This window comes from Cydia pomonella, chromosome 1, assembly GCF_033807575.1.
Source record: "Cydia pomonella isolate Wapato2018A chromosome 1, ilCydPomo1, whole genome shotgun sequence".
NCBI lineage: Eukaryota > Metazoa > Arthropoda > Insecta > Lepidoptera > Tortricidae > Cydia > Cydia pomonella.
In genome coordinates this window covers 15,248,507-15,263,746 of record NC_084703.1, presented here as the reverse complement: position 1 = coordinate 15,263,746, position 15,240 = coordinate 15,248,507, and the positions used below count along the sequence as shown (strand labels likewise).

Sequence of the window (15,240 nt, the reverse complement as noted above, 5' to 3'; positions counted from 1 at the left end):
AGCGAATTATGGTCAAGGTTATAGATTAAAATTATTAAAACAAACTGAATTTGGCATTTAAAAAGTAGTAAAATTAAAAATGCTTTTTATTTAATTATCTACTTGTTTGGTACAAAGGACCATGGGCAAATTTGTATGGGCACTGTCCCCACCCACCAACAGAAACGAAACATATCTCATTCATTAGGTCTTAGCAACCTGATGATTTGTTACTATGACGAGGATCGCCCTATGCATGGGCTTTTCTTGGAATACTGTATTTTCTTTTTATATATTTTTCGCTCATTTCATTGAAAGTTGCAGGCAGAAGGTTATAGAAAGATTATGTTACTGGCAATAATAAACAAACTAAGTGTCTTAAAAAAAGAAAAACAAAAATTCGCTTAGAGCTGTATATTTTTTATACCTAATACTACTTTACATATTAGACATATTATCACTTATAAATAATAATAAATAAATATTATAGGACATTATTACACAAATTGACTAAGCCCCACAGTAAGCTCAATAAGGCTTGTGTTGAGGGTACTTAGACAACGATATATATAATATATAAATATTTATAAATACTTAAATACATAGAAAACACCCATGACTCAGGAACAAATATCCATGCTCATCACACGAATAACTGCCCTTACCAGGATTTGAACCCGGGACCATCGGCTTCGTAGGCGGGGTCACCCACTAGGCCAAACTGGTCGTCAAACTTATCACATTGTTAACTCAAAATTCATCTAATTTTACATTACTTACTTAAGAGTTCTGCTGGCAGAATAAAATCAGTATGCCTAATGATACTCTGATAAGGAAAATTCAGAAATAGATGTCGTTCGGGTACTATTTAGAATAAAAGTTAGGTTGGACATTCATTTCCATTTGGCGGTTTTTTTTTTGTCTCGCACTGTTATGGAAAATCGAAGATGTCTGGCCTAAATATATGTATGTATAGTAGGAACATTATTGCTATAACCTTCTGCCTGCAACTTTCAATGAAATGAACGAAAAATATATAAAAACAAACTACAGTTTTCCAAGAAAACCCCATACATAGGGCGATCCTCGTCATAGTAACAAATCATCAGATTGCCAAGATCTATTGAATGAGACATGTTTTGTTTCTGTTGGTGGGTGGGGACATTTCTGCCCATGGTCCTTTGTTGCTTTTATATTTCTTTCATACTTTATAAGACTGGTTTTACAATTTTTTTATTTAATTATAAACTTTAACCTATTTGATGTAGAGACGGACGTAGATATCGGGTATATTTCGGGAATTCACCCGGTATTTACCTTTTCTACCCGAATATAATTATGTAAGTAAAAGTTTCAGACGGCGTAATAAATTAAACTGAGATAGTGTTAAAAAAGTTTTTTTGATGTATTCATGCAGTTCTGTATGGACCCATAGTTCCCTAAAAACTAAGATTGATTATTTCATTTCATTTTTTTTTTGTAAAAGTGAAATTGACTAAGAATAGCCACAGCAATAGCTATTCAGCGTGAGAATGTGGCCAGTCTTATTGACACCCTTCCTTTTAAATCTTTAAATTTTGACCATAATTCCGTTTGTATAGGAATCGCCACCGCCGTGTGCTAGATTCAAATTATTTATTTTTCGCAAAAACCACCAATTAGGCCCCACCAAATTGCGGCAAACCTAGACGGCGTTAGGATCCAAGGAATAATCAACAAGTAATTGTGTAGAATTACTTAATAATGAACTTTCCCCCATTAACCCTGTGAACGTTTTATGTCATAAACACAAACATCACACATCACACAGCTCCCGGGCACAAGTGAGCCTTACTCGAAAGTGTGAAGGTTACTTTGACTGCGTACGTCATGACACCTATAATTATCCTTGGCGCTGTGGGCACGTCTAGTAACGACGCCTTTAGGGGTTCATGGCGTTCAAAGGGTTAAAATATTTTTAAATATTGATCGTAGCGAAAAGGCTATAAAATATATATTTTTTGCTAATTTATTTAGATTACTTATTTAACCATTCACTGTTTGCTTGGTTTACGAGTTATTTACGAAAAACTATGAAAACGGACCTGTAACCCAATAGCTTCACCCTGGGAGTGGAGTTTTAAACATACTCAAAGTACTGATGGGCCAGTACTTTTAGCATCTTGTTTAAAACACCATTCCCTACAACTACGCCAAAATTCTTTCACGAATTATTTCCTCTATTTGGCAATTCTTCTTCGTTTGGTGAGCTACCTATCATACCTATGTAGTTTCAGTCTGTAGTCAAAGTTACGGGATGAATTATCTACAGATTATCGAACCACTATAGCAAGACTATAAGCACTCCGATAATGTGCTATAAGTGGCATCTATCTTCTACCTTTCTACGTTACAATTTCCCAGAGCAAAAAAAGCGTTATAAATGAGAAGCCAAATGTGTAAACGAAAATATCATTTATTTCTACAATAACGGGCGGTGCGGGCGGCGAGAGCGTGGCTCCCGCCGCCGGCGCGCGCGAGCGTCTCACAATGTTTCTTGATCACCATGGAAATAAATACACAGCGACACACAGCCCAAACGGCGCGCCGCTTTACATGTATCTATGTTGCCGACTAAAAATAGGTCGTGTTTACAATTACAAACTTAGACATCTCTAAACAAAATTTACAATTAAAATAAGTTTAAAGATTTAGTGACAACATTAACTATTTTACCTTATAATGGTATAAAAGACGTAATGTGAGGTAATGACACAGTGTAGCGTGGCTATAGTACTTTATCCCGGCGAATCCACTCTAACTGAAAGTGTATTGCAGTGACATCAAAACGTACTTTAAATTCAAAATTATACTACTAGGTAAGTCGTCTTAAGTCCGCAGACGGGAAGTAACCACTGTTAAAACTAGAATCTATGTGTATGTTTTCTATTAAATATTTCTTATTCGCGTTGGAAAGAAGAGCTTAAGAGCACAATAAATATAAACTTTAAATAACAGTAAAAAATAAAAAAATGTACCTAAAGAATGACAAGGAAATAGCATTAGTTTCCTACCTGTCAATCGAACACAAATATAGTTTTGGTATCAAATATTTGACATCTATGGCAAATAATGGGCATAGATTCATTACCGAACGAGCGTTCATTTAAGAGTATATTTACAAACTGTATTGAGTAATGTGTATCACGCCCGTGGATAATTATTTTAATAAAGGCATATGTTTGAATTAACAAGGTAATAGTGATGCTTAGACAAAATAGTGTGATGCTACATTCCGTTTTGAAGCCACAACAACAGCGATCACATCGCCTACGTTCAGTCAGAATGCGTCAGCCTTACAACAAGCCAGTATGGCGTAACTTAGAGGTGTACTTATGTATATTATGATACGTCGAGCGGCTGGGCCGCCGAGTTGCGAGGTGCGTTCCTCGCCCTCAGACCACAGTGACACGTAAACAGCCGTATACTGTATCGCATCAAGTAGAACAATTTTAACACACTAACAGCAAATGCGAATTGCATTGGTATCCTTTAGCCCATTATTCAGAATAATCAGAATCAACAATAAAATAACCTTTTAATAGCTCGAGTAAAACTGTTTACGTTGACCTAACTATATTTACAATATTCATGGATCAGGACTTACAGGCTCGCAAAATAAAGTTAGGTGCAACAGAAATGAATGCTTAGGTCCTTAAAAGACTTATTAGCTAATATGAACCCTCCAGGCAACGGCATGTCAATTCGCTCAAATTCACGTCCTCACAAAAACTTAACCGAGAGAATACTATACACAGATTAAAGTTAAACAACACATCGACTGAGATTAAATCTAACTTATCGTTAATGAACAACAAAGTGGTTAACTTACAAATTGGATCGCCTCATGTAGCGTTACCATTAGCGTTATTTTGGAATGTGTGCGACGCGCACGCGCACGTGTCGTCGCCGAATCTGAGCGAAGCGACTCCGCCTGACCACTCATCGCTTACAACTCAACTCAAATGTACATTTATAACACATCAAGTGTATATTTTCAAATATGTACTTACTTTGTATTTTATAAATATAGATATTCCTTACACAGACATTAAAATACAACTTTAATCTATATATTACAACCTAACTTTAAAAAGTAAATAGTAGGTTTAATGTTTATATGTATAGAATAACTCTTACTCAATAATGAAATTGTTGTCGATAAAAATAAGCAGATAACAAAAAGTGAAATAGCGATTTAACTGACTAACTGAAGCTAAAATTAACTTATGAACACTGGCACCTTATTGTTGAACCGTTTATTGTCTAAATTAGTAGTTCCATCGAGAAAACAGAAATATTGTACTTGTGGAGAATGGAAGGGCGTCTCCCGACCAACACTGTCGCGAACCCTGTACAATTACCTAACTAATGGCACGCCACTCTGTAACCATGCACTTCACCATGCATTTCACGTTTAAAGTAACAACAACACGCGATTTTATAATATCACAAAAACATACATGTTTGTACCCAAAACTCGTGGGTCTCGGAGCCAACGCAAGATTGTCGCGTAGATTAGACACCCGAGTACCGTACCGTCGGTACCTATGTATGATTTACGCGCGTTTCGGATCGACACAATAAAACATGGCAATTATATTAAAATATAATTATAAAACAAGTTCCACTGGTCTATCCCTGTAAAAAGCGTGTGTCGCTCCGAGGCTTGTACAGCTCCGCGCTACCCCGATCTGCTCGTGTCATATCACTTTACACCGGAACATAAGTTATTACAAACTGTCTCACTAAAACTCCTTTCAAAATAGAAGGTACCTAGATATTACATATAATAGTCTTAAATCATGTTATATATTTCCTAACATATGTAAGATCAACTAGGTATATGCTGGTAATTAGATTTCTCTTGAACTGTACTTTATATGGCAGTCATCACTCACGATACAACAATACTTGATTCCCCGTATTAGCGCGGTACACGGAATATATCTGGTATAAAACATTAATACTGTTACGTTAAATATTAAACTGCAAAATCACGTACAAATAAATACTGTATAAATGGTAACATATTCGGTAAAATTAAATAAACAGCACAGGAATCAAAAATTGTGGTATAAATGGTTTGAAAGTAGATATTTTATTCAAGAAGGTAGGAGAGCTAGTGAACTTTAGAGTCAGTCGGGCGTCTATACCATAAGTACCCAGCCCGGACAGGCTCGGCACAGCTTAGGAGTATCCCATTCATCTAGCCAGGCAAGAGCCGCAACGCCTATTGCACTATACCATAAATATACCATCACAGATTACATCGGCCCAGCCCCTGCTGGTTGCAGATCAAAACTGGATATAAGAATCCCTTCACTAATCAAAACTTCCCTGAACCTATTACATGATAATTAAATGATAATAAAAAAAAAAAAGGAATACGGAATATAAAATGATAAAGCATCTATAAAAACATGACTAACCGCTAGCAGAGTGTTAGTAATAGAAGAGCTACACGATAACTGAAACTGATCGTACGTGGTTACAAGTGGGGATGGACGTTCAACAAACGTGCGACGTAACTTACAAACTTGCAAAACTTTTATGCGATATACCTACATACAATAAAATATTATTCGGTTGTTCAATGACACAGGAGGTAATGTTTTTGTAATAAAATTACCACAACAACATTAGAAGGAACTTTTTTTTAACAGTTACTTTAAAGCAGGTACTACCCTTCATACAGTACTTGTCGGGTTGCTATGTGTATATATGTCTAACATATATCAACAATAGGTGGTAACTATTGTTCTGCTGCAAACTAAATTATTAGCAAGGTGACTCGGACCAGTAGGTATCACTAATTATGAGATAGTGCAGTGTCGCACTCTGTCTCGGGCGGCCAGGTTGTACGACGGATCGAGAGGAACTCTTCGTATTGTGTCACAAACATTATAAAAACCCCAATTGTTCGTTAAACCATTCTATGTGCCACTGTTTTGCAATGTATGCTATGTTTTTACTATATCTGATACTACTAAGGCTAAGACGGAAGCAGTATTTAATGCTCGTGAATAAAACGTGTGCGAAAAACTGTAGCTAATGAATAGATTTCCGAAATGTTCCTGTCGGTCCGTTTATTACCACTGGATCATTACTTAAATTTTCGCTATTACTAAACTCAAATAAATCTCTAAAATATGTCATGAGAATAAATTTACAGTGTTCACTGGACGGTATTAAATATAAAACACGGTGCAATAATTTTATATAAGAGCCGCAAAGTCAAATATGAAAATAATATTACCCAACATGTACTAATCTACTACTCGTTGATGCGGCTTACGGTACCGTCGCACTTGGTGCAATGACACTATAATATAGGTATATAATATTAACATTTACTTACACAAACCGTCAATCACATTTTCGATTAATTAATTCATCCGAACTAGACACGACGCACAGAGGCGCGCGCTGCGGCGGCTGCCGCGACCCGTCGCGGCGGGTGCCGCCCGGGCGGGGCGCGGCGCCCGTCGCTCTACTAACCTTATGTTACAAAAATAAAAGATCCCAAAAGAAATTGCAGCGCAGGTACCTACATAATACACAGTGATAACAATATTATATATAACCACTTTCACTTACAGATTGATCATTTAATTTCTTTACGTACACTACTATATGATAGAAAAATACGAAATAATGTACTTTCATTTTAACATATTTTATATGTTAATAAAGAACAATATTTTTTATAAAAATACATCATTTTCCTTGGCCGTTGGCCAGTAGAAACTAGTACCCATATTATCTTTTAAAAATCTATGATTTTTAAGGCTTCTTTCAGTAGGTACGATGAAGGTTAATTTACATAATTTATAATAGTATAAGTATATTTAATCACTGTAAATGTGCTAGTTAGTTTTAACAAGGATTATAATTTGTACTGGTATGGCCGATAAACATAATTTGACATTATAATACAACAAATATAAATATTTGAGGGTTAATTTTAAACACGAATTTAACTTTGCACAATTGGTCTTATAGTTAGAATAAAACTTTTAAAATGTTACATGCCAACTCTCAATAAAATCTGCAATAGTGAATCCTAAAAGCCGCCGCGCTGGCGCGGGCTTGTCGGCGCGGTCCGCCGACGTGCTACGTCGTGCTGACCGCGTGAGCTATACAATATATCACCATAGAACACACACTTTACTACTTGTTAAGTGCTTCAAAATTACTAAAATAATCAATTCATTGTGTATTTATAATGTTGAACAATAGATGAAAAGGCGGCGCTAGCAGTAGCGCGTAAAACCAAACATGCTCGTACTATAGTTACCGTAATAAAACTAACAACTATTATTATACATATTTTTCAACTAACATTAAAAACGGTTTTTCATCAAATTTCTTCGTTTATAATCACAGACGCTTTCCTAAAATATGTATGTAATATTTCTCTTCACTAAGCAACAAAGTCCAAAGAATCTACAGTTAAGACATGTATTTACAATATAAAATATTTTTAGTGAATATGCTAAAGAAGCCAAGCCATCGATACACTAGAATTATTTCGTATTTGACCCAGAAGTTACACAAATCTCTTCATTATTCTTATTCATGCGTTGCGTTTACTTAAATTGCATGTACGGTTAATCGTGGAATCTGATTAAGGATAATGCTCTAAAGGATTCGTAAGAGCAGCGTTCATGAGAATTATGCGCCTTCAGGTGGCTGACTTTAGCCTATTTCGGTGGTAAACCACATACTCCCTGCGAGTCACCACGCATCTGGCAAGATTATAGTTGATGAACTCAGCTGGCCAAACCTTGACTTATTGAGTCTAGTCTAGAGCCAATATTTTAGTGTCTTCAATGACAGACTTGTCTTGTTTTTACTGGATCCGGCCGGCTTGATACCCGACTGTTGTGCCATTAAATGTAAGCAAACAACCAAGGAAACGCAAGAGGCAAGAACAATATTTGTATTATTTGGCTTGGCTTAAGAATTCGTCTGACCATAGTTTCGCTACATCTAAATGGCCGAGCGTATAATTTGCTGATTATAATTTGGATTCACATTTGAATTAAGACGACATATTGTAAAATAAATATTACTGTATTCATGTTATATAGATATTAGGTAGATAAATATTTGTTTTATGTATTCGGACTAGGCACGCGCCGCACCGACCGGCCGGCGCTCAGCGCAATAACTTATTTAATCACACACCAAATTACAAACTAAAGCTAAGTTAATAAGTAAAGTTTGTCGAACAACGTTATATCTGATGTGGTGTCGGGGCGCTTGGCGCTTCTTCGGTCTTAACCTTACCCTTCACTGGGACTTCAAGATCTGGAAACAGAAATCGCCAAGTGTGTAAAAACATGTCATAACATTTCTTAAAAAAAAAAGTAGTAAACAAAATATGGCCCACATGTCGTTAACATTTTCTGTGATGCCTGACAATTCTTTATTGATTGCTTTTCAAGTTGAAACTACGAGGATGACATAATATAACCGACTGCAGTCTATCTTTTCCCAATAACTAGTGCTTTATTTAGCGACCGACAACTAATAATACGTATCAATTAAAAGTATGATCTGCACCACGACAAATACTATAAATTCTGTAACATTAGAAAGCCCATTCAATTGTATACCTTGTTGGTACCGCTCAATAAGTTCGTGTTGGAACTAATATACGTAGCTGTAACATGCGGATGTTATTTGTAAAAAGCGAATAAGCGAATGTTACATTTGCACACATTTTCCAGTTTTTCATACATCTTTTACCCATAATTAGCCCGTCTTAAACGATGTTGTAATAATAAGCATTTCATTCGAAAATGTTCGGTTCAATTTCTATAATGTACTTAGTGTAAGTAATGTTAACAATCAAGAGGATTCTCTTTAAGGGTCCCCAGCAAGCTCGGTTCTCCATACAAACGTAGTTACGCTCTCATTTTAAAACGATTATTCTTTGATTTTTGATATTGATTTTTTGTACCTACTTACAATAGGATAAGGTACCTATATCAAGGGCTGTATTGTTTTTGAGCCTCCGATACCCATAGTTAATAAAATACAGTGATATTAAGATTTTCATACAAAACTTGTTATTGCTCTATTTTGTTTGTTGTGGAGCAATTGAAACTATTTTCAGCCTTACATATACCTCATATACTCGTACCGTATGTGCAAAATGTCATTACAATCCAACATGTAGTTTTAAAATGGGAACGAAACTCCGTTTGTATGGGAAAGTGAAATTCGGCCGAGCTTGCCGGGGACTCTTAAAACTACGATTAATGTCCAAGGCAGGACTTATTAGTAAATAAGAAAATATATGTACATCCCTGTATACTTGACGTTATTAACCTTTTCAACGCTTTCTCTCTCGCATCAAAATGTGGCATACACGCCAATATGTCAACTATTGAGAAACGAATTTAAACCTTATCTGTCAACATTAAAATTGCTTTGACAGCGTCTGCCATGACCTCTTTAGTGGTCGTTGGCGTGGTAGGCACGAGAGCACACGACCACTTTAGTGGCTCTTGGCGTTCAAAAGGTTAAATATTAATGCGAAAATTTTTGTCTGTCTGTAGCAGTGGTGGGCAAACTTTTTTCATGGAGGGCCAGAAAGTTTAAGAAATTTCAGAGGAGGGCCAGAGTTGCAGCAAAACTGTATTTTGATTTGCGATTATCGTGGGCCAATGCCATATACTAATTATTTCATAGGACCGTCGGCGGGCCGGATAAGCCTTTCGCGGGCCGGAACTGGCTCGCGGGCCGTACTTTGCCCACCACTGTCTGTTACCTCTTCACACTGAAACCCTTGAAGTAATTTTGCATTGAGACAGTCCTGGTGAAGGACATAGGATAGTTTTATCACGGCAATTATAAATCTAAGCCGACGAAGTTGCGGGCTAAGCTAGTATAATGTAAAGGTACTTTATTGTAGGTTGCCAATAAAGACCGTCACAGACGGAGCTATAATACCAAAAGGTATCTAAAGATATAGCATCTTTCGATATATTTTACGTACTATTTGACAGAGTCCACACACGAGGCTATAATATATATTTCGGTATATTACGATATATTCAGTCTCTCTTACAATGTAGGTGCTAGACAGACAGCGATATATCAATATTTTGGTATCGTTGTGTGTGATGCTTAGCAATACCATAAGATATATTTCGCTATCCTACGGTATATTAATATATATTATTGCTCTGTCTGTTGCAGTTAGAAATGGTCCTTATCGATAACGGATTGTATGGTTGCTTTTTTCAAAGATGTTGAATATAAGATGAAGGAATCACGATTGAATTGAGGGTTATTTCAAATTAATGGTAGCAATAAGTAAATACAAAGCAATTATCTTATTAAATTTGCATCATGACGACCGGTCTGGCCTAGTGGGTAGTGACCCTGCCTATGAAGCTGATGGTCCCGGGCTCGAATCCCGGTAAGGGCATTTATTTGTGTAATGAACACAGATATTTGTTCCCAAGTTATGGGCGAGTCGGCTGAGATGGCAGGAACGTGTTCCAAATTCAGAGGTTCTGCGTCGTACTGGCATGACGGGTATAGAATGCCTACTCATGAATGGTCAACTGCGTTGGTGTGAACACCTTGTACGCATGCCGTCATCAAGATTGCCTAAAGTTGTGTTTTACTGCTTGTGTTTAGCTTCGGGTAAACGCAGGGCCGGTGGACAATATCTGCGGTACAAGTACGTCCTGAAACGCCACCTGTCGCCCACAGGCATATCGTGTGAGTCGTGGGAGGATCTTGCAACTTAGAGATCGGACTGGCGAACTGCGATCAACGCTGATCTCAACGACTTCGAAAGTGCACGCCTCGAAGATCTTGACGCTAAACGCCAGCTTCTAAAATCTCGGCCCAAGCCCTCCTACACATACACTTACGACTCAAATGGTGAGCTTTACTGCACGACTTGCGGCCGGAAGTTTAAAACAAAACTCTGTTTCGTAAGTCACGTTCGAGCCCATGCACGTCAGAATTTACAAAATACCTGATTTGTCTGGGTGTCGCCGTCGACGGATACGTCTGGGAGGACATCATCATATGTTACTTACTCTCCTTATACAAATTAGATTTAGGTAGGTAGGAAACGTAGGTATGTACGTTTCCAAACGAGTATAAACCAGTACCCCTAGTGTAAATAAATTCGATTTTGAAACGTGACGTACGCGTTTGCGTTTAGTCTCATTTTGTATTGGATTTAGAAAGAGCGCGCCAAGCGGGACGTTTTGGAAACTCAAAATCCTATACAAAATGAGACTTAACGCAAACGCGTTCGTCACGTTATGATGTCGATAAAATATACACTAGGGGTACAGAAAGATATTAGTAACCGAGAAAATAATTGATAACATGTAATAAACAATATGACAGAGGGACCCTTAAAATTAAAAACAAAATACACATAATTAATGTATCAAAGTGTCATAAATAGTACAAGAGGTCTAGATATATTGTCTATGATAAATTGGTGCCTCGATGAGGAAGCAGATGTTGCTGTACGGGGACTACTTTGTGTCAGGTCTGGTTGTCGAAAGGTGGCGTATCCAGACACCTTTGGGTCCCGTTCAAGTTTAATAAATAGTAGTGGGTTTTTAAAATACTATATGATAGACAAGTCACAAATACTGAGTTTTTCTGATTATAGTAAGATATTGATATATCTTTTATGAATGGTTATATTTTACATATACATATATATTTTTTTAAAGACATTTAAAATAATTTAGTAGTACAACAATAAAATATTTGAAATGAAAAATGGACTATAAACTAAAAGAAATTAAAATTATAGTTTATAGTACATTTTAATGTTTTTACATAAATAGGATTTAGTCCCTGTGCTTTCACTAATATAGCAGTGGAAATTGATGTATGAGTTTTACGATTTTATCCGAATTACGATTCACTTATCTTAATTTTGAGCAACAAGTAAATCATTGCTATTTATAGGTCGTGACATTCACGAAGACACGAACTATAAATTAGTGTTTTTTTTTTCTACTCGTTAGTAAGTTCAATAGCCAACTGCAAGATAAACCAAGAAGTATTGGCAAGATGTAGACTTTTTCTGATGAAAGCAGAGACTAGTCTAGAAAATAACTACACTAGGTACTAGCTAGCAAATTAAAACAGAGTATTGTAACATCGTCTAGAAGACGATAAAACAATAATGATAGCTATTTCAACAATTCTGATAGTTCTATACATAGTATATATGCGAGTTTGGCTCTTATTTGTCTGCAATAATTTAATTATGGATAAGCCGATAAAAATCTGTATTTTGATGACAAATTATATCAGAACAAAATTGACATTCCCACTTAATTTCGCAGTAAAACAGCGCCTATCCGCTCCTCTTCGCTGCTTTTGTATCGAAAATGAGTCCCTTCTAGTCTTGTTTTTCTTTAAATTAATCAATCATAATAAAATGTATCTGATGGGAATTATATTTGATAGTCTTATCATGATTTACATGAAAACGTTGAAAAAATAACGCAATATTGTCAACTGACACGGTAAATAAGTGGCTTTTGATGGGCTTTTTACACATTTGACATGTATACTTTATAGGTACTACATTATGATGCCAATAAAAACGTTTTATATACATCTCATTGGGGTGTATAATATTTAATATAATTATTAAAAAAAAGCGGCCAAGTGCGAGTCGGACTCGCCCATTAAGGGTTCCGTACCATTTATGACGTATTAAAAAACTACTTACTAGATCTCGTTCAAACCAATTTTCGGTGGAAGTTTGCATGATAATGTATATCATATATATTTTTAGATTTTTCATTCTGTTATTTTAGAAGTTACATGGGGGGGGGGGGGGGACACATTTTTCCACTTTGGAAGTGTCTCCCGCGCAAACTATTCAGTTTAGAAAAAAATGATATTAGAAACCTAAATATCATTTTTGACGACCTATACATAGATACCCCACACGTATGGGTTTGACGCAAAAAAAAAATTGAGTTTCTGTTTTTAAGTATGGGGAATCCCCAAAATTTATTGTTTTTTTTTTCTATGTTTGTGTAAAAATCTCAATGCGGTTCATAGAATACATCTACTTACCAAGTTTGAACAGTATAGCTCTTAGTTTCGGAAAAAAATGGTTGTGACATAATTGGACAGACAGACGGACATGACGAATGTATAAGGGTTCCGTTTTTTGCCATTTGGCTACGGAACCCTAAAAAAGCTATCATACACTTGCCATAATGCCATTTCATATATCATTACTTGTCATAATGTAGTTATTATTATCCGATTTTGTTATATTATTATTTAACCTAAACCGTCCATGATATACTTAATGCATATTTTAATATAATTTTTAACTAGCATAAAGACATATTGTATAATGGGGTTTGTTATATTACTTATACATATTATGTATACTTGAATATAACGTAATATTTTATACAATCAAAAATATCAATTTTTTTATGCGGGGTCGTAGTTCTAACCTAACCCACTTTTTGCTAGGTATTCGTTTGTGTGGGGTCACAGTTTCAACCTAACCTAACACGTTCTTCTGACAGCCTTTTATTTCTATTCCTAGTCCTACGTCATCGCTCGAAACGATGCCGCCATACCTTTGGCATTAGATCTCTTAGATGGCGCCACTTTTTGATATTTAACAAATTTAACAGATATCAATGAAAGAATAAGGATCAAAGTCAATAGTTAGGGAGGCGAGGTAGCTAAATGGCGTAATTCAACGGCGCCGTCGAGACCTATCAAAATCGAAAGATCAAATAATTTCGAAAAGAAAAGCTCGTATGATAAAAACCATTTTAGCGGTGGGTTTGGCGTGTACGGTTTTTCAAAAATGTTAAAAAAAACAGTTACTTGGGCATTCTCGAGCGCGTCAGATATTCATACTACGTATGCCCCAAGTGCCTCTGATAACAACGGTATACTAATCTGCCGGTTTGCGTGGTGGGGGTAGGAATATAAAGTAGTCAAAAATTCAAAATAAAAAAATTACTCGAGCGCGTCAGATTTTCGGAAGGGGTGTTAAGTAGGCCCCAAGGAAGCTCCCTTTAAAAAAACTGACGATTTCGGCTTGACGATAAGTTACGATGAATTTTTGAAAATGCAAAAAAAAAAAGTTTTTTTGAAATACTCGAGCGCGTCAGATTTTCATAGGGGAGGTTTATCTCGGTATCCTGAAAGCATATTTTCTTAATCTGACAAAAATGTTGGTGGGTTCTCTTAATCTGACCGAAAAAGGTTTTTTGGTTTCTTTTTTTTCCTTTCTTTCTCCTTGATAAAACGGGGATTTTAAGAATGACAATAAAGCGATAGATGCAACCAACGTAAATGTAGATGAAATATAGTACGAATTGTATTATTTATTGTATAAAAAAATGAAATGATATAAAAATTGTATTATAATTGTATTGTTATATATGGCCTTCTCCTCGACACCGGGGGCGGCCCTAGACGCACTGCTGGATATTATACCACTCCACTTGCAGGTGCAAAAGGAGGCTAAGTAGTGGGTCTACAGAATATGCATGCTAAACAGGCCAAAATGGCGCTCTCAAGCATTAACCAAACTAAAGGCCTGGGTTTTTGCAAATAGAACCCTTAGCATGCCCACCGATGACACGCACACTGAATGTCATTTCACTAAACTGTACACAGTAGAAATACCTCCTAGAGACAAATGGACCAACGACCAAATGTACGTCTAAGAGGGAAGCCATATTTGGTACCCGGATGGTTCCAAGAAAGGCATTGGTGTAGGATGTGGGATCTATGGTGAGAGACCTAAGCTCAGAGCCAGCGTCAGCATGGGCACACAGGCCTCAACCTTCCAGGCCGAAGTCTACGCCATCAACAAATGTGCGGAGATTAACCTGGATAAAAACCTACGACACCAACATATCTACATCAACTCAGACAGCCAGGCTGCTCTGCTGGCACTAGAATCCCTTGAGTCAAACTCAAAACTAGTCCAGAACTGTAAAACAAACCTCAATGCACTGACAAACTCCAACAAAGTCACACTTAGATGGGTACCAGGGCACTCCGACATTAACGGAAACGAAGAAGCGGACGAACTTGCTAGAAAGGGCGCAGACACACCCCTGGTCGGCCCAGAACCGATCTGTGGAATCACAAAACGGGATGCATATTCACTGCTCAGCAATTTAGAAAAAATAAGGGCAAACGATTGGTGGAAGT

General features: G+C 36.6%; 1 protein-coding gene across 6 annotated transcripts in view; it reads right to left on the bottom strand.

Moving 5' to 3' along the window:
* Positions 1-2,416: 2,416 nt before the first annotated feature.
* Positions 2,417-15,240, bottom strand: part of LOC133516342 (nuclear hormone receptor FTZ-F1) — a 133,423-nt gene continuing 120,599 nt past the window's right edge. For all 6 annotated transcript variants that reach the window (XM_061849281.1, XM_061849253.1, XM_061849247.1 and 3 more), the window contains one exon: positions 2,417-8,334. Coding sequence is in view for 2 of the 6 variants with exons in the window: in XM_061849261.1 (XP_061705245.1) it covers positions 8,328-8,334 (7 nt within the window). In the remaining 4 variants the exon portion in view is untranslated. The remainder of the gene's footprint in view (positions 8,335-15,240) is intronic.